General features: G+C 47.9%; 1 protein-coding gene across 1 annotated transcript in view; it reads left to right on the top strand.

Annotated features, from left to right (window-relative positions):
* LOC143281646 (E3 ubiquitin-protein ligase TRIM9-like) overlaps positions 1–10,000 on the top strand; it is a 189,087-nt gene that overhangs the window by 172,907 nt on the left and 6,180 nt on the right. Inside the window, exon 7 of the mRNA XM_076586893.1 lies at positions 4,159–4,383. Coding sequence (XP_076443008.1) covers positions 4,159–4,383 — 225 coding nt within the window. The remainder of the gene's footprint in view (positions 1–4,158; positions 4,384–10,000) is intronic.

Below are 10,000 nucleotides of genomic sequence, written 5' to 3'. Positions count from 1 at the left end.
TGTGATCGAAGGTGTGTGTGTGTGTGTGTGTGTGTGTGTGTGTGTGTGTGTGTGTGTGTCTGTGTACATGCGTGCGGGCATGGGCGAATGCGTATCTGAAACTCAGTCTCTGTATCACTTAGTGATTTCTTGTTATCAAATCTTTTCGATAAACCCATTGTCTTCCTGCTCTTCCCACCCAGCCCCACAATCCCTAAGCTCCCAGACTCAATAGCATTACTCCTAAATCCCCCACCCCACCCCCCATCCCACGTGACCACTACCACCCACCTCATCCTCCTCTGTCAGAACTGACACAGGAAGAGGAAGAGCAAGGAGAGACTCCACAGCTGGGAAACAAGTAACTCCATTGACTTCTCGTAAAGCCAAGTTTCACACAATCCCTCCCGTTTCCCAGTGCATAGACATTCGCTTTTAAAGAAGCAACAGCCAGGATCTCAAACTGGAAACAATAGCAAGCCGGCATTTCCGGCAGCAAAGACAGCCCTCCCTCACCCCCACTCCCACCCCCCACATACATCCGCCGCAACACCCCCCCCCCCCCCACACCTTCACCCCCTTACGCCTACATCCCTTTCCTGAATGCACTCGCTTATTACCACCACCACCACCACGAAGCCTTCTCCCCACCACCCTCATCACCGTCTTCCACAGCCTCTCTCTCTCTATAATTATTAAGAACTCCGGGGAAGAAAATAATAAGAAAAAGAAACGGAGAGAACGAAAAAAACAAAAAAACAACAACAACAAAAACCACAACAACAACAAACAAACAAACAAACAGAAAACAAGAACCTATAACACAACTCGCAAGTCGAGTCAACATAATTGGAAACGGCAGGTTTGTCTCTTCGCAAGTCTCGCACGTGCGTGCATGCAAATTGATCCGCGGGCTAGCATTGTATTGAGTTGTGGCTTTGTTCGTTGCACTTGTGGGCGGTGAGGGTTGAGGTGGGGTGGCGGGGGGTGGGGGGGGGGGTGGGGCGGGGGGTTAGAAGAAACCGCTGATTGCGCGAGATGGGTGGCATTGCCTCCTTTGTGCCCGAAAGGCCAAAAGTTTTGGGGAATTTTTTTTTCTTTTCTTTTCTTTTCTTCTGAGTGCAGTATAGTTGTTTCAAAGTACACAAGAAAAATGCTGACGTCAAGTTTGGTCAAGCAAAAGAACATATGTACGTGTGCGCATACACACAGACACACACGAGCACAGACAAAAACGAACAGATTCACACACACACGCGCGCGCACCGCACGTGCGCGTACACACGCACACACACAAACACACACACACACACACACACACACACACACACAGAGTCGGCAGCAGCATAGTCTATTTAGATAAGTTGTAGATAGACCTAAACGAAATGGGGTTGAACAAAGTATTGTTATCTGCTGTTTCGTGCTGAGAGAGAGGTTTCATTCTAAACGCAAAGTCTTTGAAGTAGACTCGAGATCAGACATATTTGATTATGCACACTGTATTCCAAGATATTAAATTGAATTGTCTTTTTGCATTTTGCGGTTAGACTCCCCCTCCTTCCCCATCCCGCTCTCTTTGTCAATCTGTCTGTCTTTCTCTCTGCCTGTCTCTGTTTGTTTGTCTATCTGTACCCGTATATATAGCTTGCTCATACAGTCTGCTTCTTTTGTTCTTTGTAACTCTCTCATTCTGGGTTTGTCTCTGTCTGTTCGTCTGTTTGTGTGTACTATATATATATATATATATATATATGTGTGTGTGTGTGTGTGTGTGTGTCTGTGTCTGTGTCTGTCTATCTATTTATCCATCTATCTATATTAAGCAAGCTAAGTTATCTCAGTCTCTGTGCTTCTTTTGTACTTTGAAACTCTTTCATTCTGGGTTCGTCGGTGTCTGCCCGTCTGCATTTGCATGCACCCTACCCCCCACCACTCTCTCTGTGTCTCCCTCTCTCTCTCTCTCTCTCTCTCTCTCTCTCTCTCCTCTCTCTCCTCTCTATCTCTCCTCTCTGTCTCTCGTCAGGCTGCCCCAAGCCTTGCCTCTTGAAGGCAATGTTACTTCAACAAAACTCGCGTCAATATTCCTTCTTCACAGTGATGCCTCGGCCAGAGAGAAAAGCAGTGCCTGTGTCTTTGGTGCAATTGTCAGGCAGTCTTGAGCGCTGCTGTGGATTCTCACGGAAGCGGAAATGAGCAAAGCAAAGGGGGAAAAAAAACCCAGTTGCATTCTCCTGTGATGAAATGCACTGCCTGGTTTATTTACAGTTTTTGTACTCCTCCTTCTCCTTCTCCTCCTCCTCCCTCCTTCTCCCTCTTTCTTCAAACGCGTTCAGACAACTGTGTAATCCGGTTTCTACGGCTGTCAGCTCGTTGGTTTTAATTAATCTGGGGTGCCCAGGTTACAAATTACGCTCGGTAGGACAGAGACGTATTCCCGCGGTGTTTGATTCTGGGTGTTTTGATCTGTAAGATGTGAAATTGTAAGAAAGATGTAGTGGAAGGGGTGGGGTAAATATGACAGGGGAGGCGGGGGGTATGGATGGGGTGAAAGTGGCGTGGAGTTACAGGTATAGGGTGGGCAGGGGACGGGTAGGGGGGGGGGGGGGGCGGGGGTGTGAGGGAATTCAGATGGGAAAACATCAGAAAGGGGAGAAGGTGGTACCGTGGTGATTCGTGTTATGGATGTTGAGAGCGGGGAAAGAGAGACGATGATGATGATGATGTATGAGGAAGGAACAAAAAACGAAAGAGAGGCAGAGAGAGAGAGAGAGAGAGAGAGAGAGAGAGAGCCGAAGGGAGAAAGACTGACAGAGAGACAGACAGAGAGACAGATAGAAAGACAGACAGAGAGACAGACAGACAGAACAGAACAGAGAGAGAATCAAGATCTAAACCAGAAACCACCACAGTGGTTGAACAACAATGATTATCTTCATCCTCAAATCGTGTATGTTGTCGTGCTGATGACAACCGAATGCTCCCCCCGCCACTGTGGCTCTGGCGTTGGGAGCTGGGTAGGTGACTGGTGATGACAAACACGGGCTTCACAGTGAAGGAGACTATAGCGTGCTTCCTTCAGGCCGTGATGGCTTGATTCGTTCCATTCTGACCCTGGTCAATGTGTCATGTGTGGCATCATTTGTCATTGTCATCAGCAGGCAGTATTGTGTTTCTCCCTGTCTTTGTCTCTGTCTGTCTTTGTCTGTATGTCTCTACGTCTTATCTGTCTGCTTGTCCTCCCTCCTCCCCCCTCTCTCTCTCTCTGTCTCTCTCCCTCCCTCTCTGTCTGTCCGTCTGTCTGTCTATCTGTCTCTCTCTCTTGAAGATATGACCTCTTATTTCTTGTTGTTTTTCTTACATGATCATGTGTGTATACCCCTTCATGAGGGGCAATGGCCTCTCCATGAAATAATTATCCGAATCCGTATCCGTACCCCTCCTCTCTCTCTCTCTCTCTCTCTCTCTCTCTCTCTCTCTCTCTCTCTCTCTCTTTAATACATTGTCGGCCGGTTGATGCATGCATAGCTTTGATTCCTTTCAATTCAAACTGGATTAAAACTTATGAATACATGTATACAGGGGAAAAAAAAAAAAAGAACGCTAGAGAAAAAAAATGTGTCTTAATAAATATTCCTTTGTAAAATTCATCTGTATTGTCAGCCAGAGCTGCTTTGTTTCCTCTCTCTCCTCAAATCTTCTCCTTCTCGTTCCTCTTTGTGTGTGTGTGTGTGTGTGTGTGTGAAAGAGAGAGTAAGTGTGTGCGTGCGTGTCTGTGTGTTGATTTTCATTTATTTGCTTATTTGTTTGTTATCATTGTCATCTTTTTTTTCTTCTTCTTCTTTCTTTAAAAAAAAATATTATCCGTGTGTTTGTTTTTTATTTATCTATTTATTTATTTATTCATTTATCTTTTTATTTATGTATTTCTTTGTTTATTTATTCATTTGTGTATCCATTTATACGTTAATTTAATAATATATCCATATATGCACTTTTATTTCTTTTTTTTTCTCAAGGCCTGACTAAGCGCGTTGAGTTACGAGTTACGCTGCTGGTCAGGTATATGCTTAGCAGATGTGGTGTAGCGTATAATTTATTTTTGGATTCGTCCGTACGCAGTGACGCCTCCTTGAGAAACTGAACTGATGTGAAGTGATGAACCTCTTTGTTTGACGACAGTGGCCTGGTTCACCTTCGACCCAAGCACGACCCCAAGTGACGTGCTGTTCACCAACAGCAACCTGAGCGTCACCTGCAGCAGCTTCGACCACCGCGTGGTGCTGGGCAGTGTCGGCTTCTCCAAGGGCGTCCACTACTGGGAGGTGGTCGTCGACCGCTACGACTCCCACACGGACCCCTCCATCGGCATCTGCCGCTTCGACGTGGACAAGACGACGATGCTGGGTGAGTTATGTGTGATTGGTGTTGTTGGTTGGTTGGTTGGCTGGTTGTGTGTTGTGGTGGTGTGTGGGGGGGGGGGATGGGGGGGGTGGGGGGAGTGTGGAGGTGGTGGTGGTGTGTGCGTTGTGTGGTGGGTGTTGAGGGATGGAGGGGAGTGGCGGTTGGGTGGTGGTGGAGGGGATGTTCTCTGTTCTCTCTCTCTCTCTCTCTCTCTCTCTCTCTCTCTCTCTCTCTCTCTCTCTTTCTGTGTGTGTGTGGGGGATTTGAGAGCAAATCAAATCCCCACAGAGAGAGAGAGAGAGAGAGAGCACACTTCAGAAAGGTGTTGGCCAGTGGTGCCAATAGACGTCCGTTACTAAATCTGCTGTTGAGCTGTGTGGAATGTGTGCCATGCCTACGACATTGCATGCGTGTTCATCATCGTCCCTCATGCTTTTGTGGCTGATTGGTAAGACTGCTGAGTGAAAGCGGCATTTCTTCCTCCGTCTGTTTTTCCTCGCCCTCTTCTCTTCTACCTCCTCGAATTTTCAAGCCTTTTTTTTTTCTTCGGTTTCATCCACTCTTCCCCTGTCCTCTTCGTCTTCTCCTTCATTTCCTCCTTCTCTTCCTCTTTCCCGTCTTCATTAGCCCCTTGCGATCCCTGGACTGAAAGCAATAATATTTTCGCTGCCTTCCTCTCCGTCTCCACTTCTTTCATCAAACCCAGTCCGGAAGATAAGCTCTAGAGGATTTACCATACACCCCGCGGAGACAAGTCAAGGTATGGTCCAGAACTGATGACCAGTGCCCCCGTGGCCCACTGACCCGATGGAAGCGCCAAACTGACCACGGTGATTGACCCAGGCCGGTCCAACCGGCAACGTCAACAGCTGACCCAGACTGGAACCCACCAACCCCCAGCCACCCACCCCTCACCCCACCTTCCAGACCAGTCTTCAGACTGAACCATGAACCTCCCCCTAGGGGGAGGAGAGGAGAGGGAAGGGTTGGGGAGGGGGTGGGGGGTGGCGAGGGGGACCTGGGTCAAGGTTCAACAGTCTGGACTGATAATATAGGAGGGGAGAAGGGTGTTCGGTCTTTTGCGTAAGGATCGGGGCACGTTATCGTGATGATAGTGTATCGTTCGGCTCAAAGTTGGCCGGTAGTAGTGGCGAGCTGGGTCAATAAAGATCCGTCGCAGCCATCTACAGACACAACGGCGAAAATTGCAGGGCTGGGGAAATGGGGGCGATGGTAGCGGTCCCGTTGCGTCAGAAGCCGTCTGAAGAGGAAATTGGGAAATTGTGGTGACGGTCTCCCGTCGGTGGGGATTGAATTCATGGCTCTGTCAGCCCAGTGAATGGTGCAGGCAAGGCTCGCGTGAGGAGTCCTCGTTTTTCTTTTTTCTTTTCTTTTCCTTGGAGTGGATAGACCCTGCTGAGCTGGCAGATTCTAAAGTGCAAGCTGTCCTTCACTGTATCCGAGACTGATTGCTTTTTGGTTATACTGACCGACGTTTGAAAGGTAACCCATTTGAAGACTCTGAAATGCTTTGGAACATGGTAGGTAAGCAGTAAGACTCCAGAAGGAAAACAAAATCTTATTTCACTTGATAGTATGTCTATTTTTTCTTACCCATGCTGTGCCAGTAATAAAATTTGTAAGCGATTATTTGAATCTTTTTGTGTCTCCTCCCTCACCCCCACACCACTTTTTCTTCTTCTTCTTCTTACCCTCCACTTCTTCCTATTCTTCTTACACCCCCTTCTCTTTCTTTTCCTTCTTCTCTCCCCCCCCCCCCCCCCCCCCCCCCCGTTTTCTCGTCGTCGTCGTCATCCTCCTCCTCCCCCATCTTATTCTTCTTCAATGCCTTAATACTGTCGAGTGGTGGGGAAATAAACAAAACTGACACGCCCTTTTGTATGCTGAAGAGTTTCAGTTTCAGTAGCTCAAGGAGGCGTCACTGCGTTCGGACAAATCCATATACGCTACACCGCTGAAGAGAGAACATGAAGTCAGTTTCCAAGGCGAACAGGTCTTGACACCTTACAGCTGCAAAGCCACATGCACCCCAGCTTCAACCATGTGGAAAGTACCCGGGTAAAACATAATATTTCTTTAATTGCTGCCGGCGCTGGGGGTTAAGTCCCAGACCTACCATGTTGCCATGTAGGCCACGACGCGTATCCTCTGTGCAGGGCCGTACCGCGTGACTCTCTGTTTCTCATCACGGGCAGAAAGGAGTTAATGGGGCAGTGAATTACCAAACCACGTGCTGTCCTTGACGCGCGAAAGTGAAGACGCCGTGAGAGAGAGAGAGAGACGGTTGCCTTAGATGTTAATAATTATGTTGACAGCGGACACGTGATCAGTGGGATGCACGTGGTAAGCGCCCCTCTCTCTCTTTTAACATTGTCCCTTCATGGATGGTCTTCTCTTCTTTTTCCTCCAAGACAAAGTTTTCGAAAGCCTCACGAAGGTGATGGCGTTCGTTGAAGTCAGAAAATTCCCAGTCGTACCCCGTTGACCCGTATTAATATTACATCTCAGTGCCGTACGCCCATCCCCACACCCACTCCCCTACCCCCCGCCATGCCGTGCGTTCAACTCTGGAACACCCTGTCTCTGATACCTGGGACCTCCACCAGCACTCTCCCGTCCTGATTCTGTCCATGACGTCCCCCCCCCAACCCCCACCCCACCCCCCCCCTACTCTCCCCGATTCCCAACTCACCTCTTCTCCCTCCTGAAGCAGACTAATTAATCAGTCAGATGACGAGCGTGTTTAGGGTTTTGACAAAATGAGGGGTGTGATGAAGCTTTGAACTCACCTCCCTCGTGTTGTCTTACACACACACACACACACTTCTCTCTCCCCCCCCCTCTCTCTCTCTCTCCCTCTCTCTCCCACACTCACTCTCTCCCTCCCTCTCTCTCTCTCTCACCCTCCCTGCATACCCCCCACCCTCCACCCCCCTTGCCTCTGCCTCATTCATCCGTGTCTGATGACAACGATGTCTGAACGCTGAACTGCAATGCAGCTGCTGTTGTCTTGTCCATGGGGTTTCTGGTGGCCGGGTTGGTTTGGGATTGGGAAGAGGTTGACGGAGGCGGGAAGGTGTGGGGGATGTGGGGGGAGGGGGGGGGGGAGGAAGAAGAACAGAGAGAGAGAGAGAGAGAGAGTTGTGTGGAGGGGAGAAGGAGGGGGAGGGGGTCACGAGGGAAGAGCTAGAGGCTTGTGTAGGGCAGAAGGGGGTGGTGGAAGAAGAGAAGGCACCGTGGCCCACGGATCTTTGATGTACGTTTCGGATAGGTACCCTGTCCAGTAAGCGTGACGTGTTTCGATTGGTTGGTTGGTTGGTTACTGCTATCCCAAACGTTCGTTAGCAAAAAAACAAACAACAAAAACAAAAACAAAAAAACCCGGCACACTCTATGACTTGAATGATGCCAGTGATTTCAGCTGTCTCTGAGTTGTGGCACGTTTTGCGTGACTGTTTTTTTTTTTTTTTTTTTTTTAATTATATATAAAAAAGAAAATAATAATAACAAGAGAGGCAAGGCCTTCAAGACTCACTTGTGATAAATTAAGTACCCTAGCATTAATTACAGAGTGATTTCCCTTTTTTACTCTCTGCACCAAAATGTTTGCAAAATAAATAAAAATTCCATGCTTAGCAAAAGAAGTTCCTGTTTGAACAAAAAATGATAATAATGACTCCTCTTGTGGTTGTGTCAGAATAAGAGGTGAAAATGCCAAGTTTAGAGAATACAAAAAATATAAATATAACAGTAAATGCAGTTTGCATATAATTAGGCTTCTTTTTTTAAATTTTTTTGTGCCCATCCCAGAGGTGCAATATTGTTTTAAACAAGATGACTGGAAAGAACTGAATTTTTCCTATTGTATGCCAAATTTGGTGTCAACTGACAAAGTATTTGCAGAGAAAATGTCAATGTTAAAGTTTACCACGGACACACAGACACACATACACACGGACACACACACACACACACACACACACACACACACACACACACACACACACACATATCCGAACACCGGGTTAAAACATAGACTCATTTTGTTTACACAAGTGAGTCAATAAAAGAAAAGAAACACCAAGGCCCCGCGCAGACCCTTCCTCTCTCCTTCAGCATCTGTGTCTCTCTGTCTCTGTCTCTCTTTCTCTGTCTCTGTCTCTCTCTCCCCCCCTCACTCTCTCTCTCTCTCTCTCCTCTCTCTCTCTGTCTTCTCTCTCGCCCTCCCACCTCTCTCTCTCTCTCAGCCCTGTGCTACGTCAATAACCATCTCCCAAGACGTTATATAGATGAGTGGCTTTGTTACAGATACAGGCACGTTTTCTTTGAAAACATTGCATTTAATTCTTCTCTCTCCCTCTCTGTCTGTCTCTGTCCGTGTTTTTTTCTGTCTCTGTGTCCATGCCTTTCTGTCTCTGTCTCTGCGTGTCTCTCTCTCTCTCTCTGTCTCGGTCTCTCTCTCTCGTCTCTCTCTCTCTCTTCTGTCTCTTTTCTTTATTTCTCAAGCATCCTTCTTCCCTCTCCATTCGTTCTCCGCTTTATCTCTGTGCTCTGTTCATCCTTTCTATCAAACTTCGTTCTTTGTTTGTGCAGCCCCCCTTCCCGCGGTATCTGATCGTGTAAATAAAGTTCTCTGTTTACTTCAATATCAATACTGCTCTTAAAAACAAGTGCATTTCGCATTGTGGATACGCCGTTCTCTCTGTCTCTCTGTCTCTGTTTTTATCTCTCTGTCTCTGTCACTCTCCCTCTCTCTCTCTCCTTCCCTCTCTTTCTGTCTCCTTCCCTATCTCTCTCTCTCTCTCTCGCTCTCTCTCCTTCCCCATCTCTCTCCGTCTGTCTCTCTCCTCTCTGTCCTTCCCTCTCTCCCTCTCTCTCCTTCCCCCCTCTCTCCTTCCCCCCCCCTCTCTCTCCTCCCCCTCTCTCTCCTTCCCCCTCTCTCCGTCTCTCCTTCCCTCTCTCTCTCTCTCTCTCTCTCTCTCCGTCTCTCTCCTTCCCTCTCCTTCTTTCTTCCCACCCCTCTTCTGCTATCTTTCTCGGTCTTCTCTTCTCTTTTCTTTCTTTCCCCACAATCCAACCATCGTTAATTGTTTTCTGCATTCCTCATCTTTAGCGCCGCCAATCTCTTAACCGCGCAACTTCTTAATTTCCACCCCATTTACATCAGCTCGCAGGAACCAAACAACTGTGCTCCTTTCTATTCTGTGGATGCTTCGTGGCTTGCAGCGACAAGCGAAAACGCGATAAGACGACGTGTTAGCTATTGCATATTGCCGCTGACTGAGCAAGACGTATAGAAAGAAAGAACAGCGGGATCGTTGATGGGGAAAGACAAGTTGGTGGGTTGGTTACTCAGTAGAGAGAGGCGGGTGGAAAGGCAATTCTCTGCAATAAAAGCGACACAACAAATCTTCGTTTCCGTTTCAGCTTAATAGTCTGAGAGAGAGAGAGAGAGACTCGGAGAGAGAGAGAGAGAGAGAGAGAGAGAGACTCGGAGAGAGAGAGAGAGAGACTCGGAGAGAGAGAGAGAGAGACTCGGAGAGAGAGAGAGAGAGAGAGACTCGGAGAGAGAGAGAGAGAGAGACTCGGAGAGAGAGAG

The sequence above is a fragment of the Babylonia areolata genome, chromosome 4, assembly GCF_041734735.1.
Source record: "Babylonia areolata isolate BAREFJ2019XMU chromosome 4, ASM4173473v1, whole genome shotgun sequence".
Lineage (NCBI taxonomy): Eukaryota > Metazoa > Mollusca > Gastropoda > Neogastropoda > Buccinidae > Babylonia > Babylonia areolata.
The sequence above is the reverse complement of the archived record's forward strand: the minus strand, read 5'-3'. Positions and strand labels throughout refer to the sequence as shown.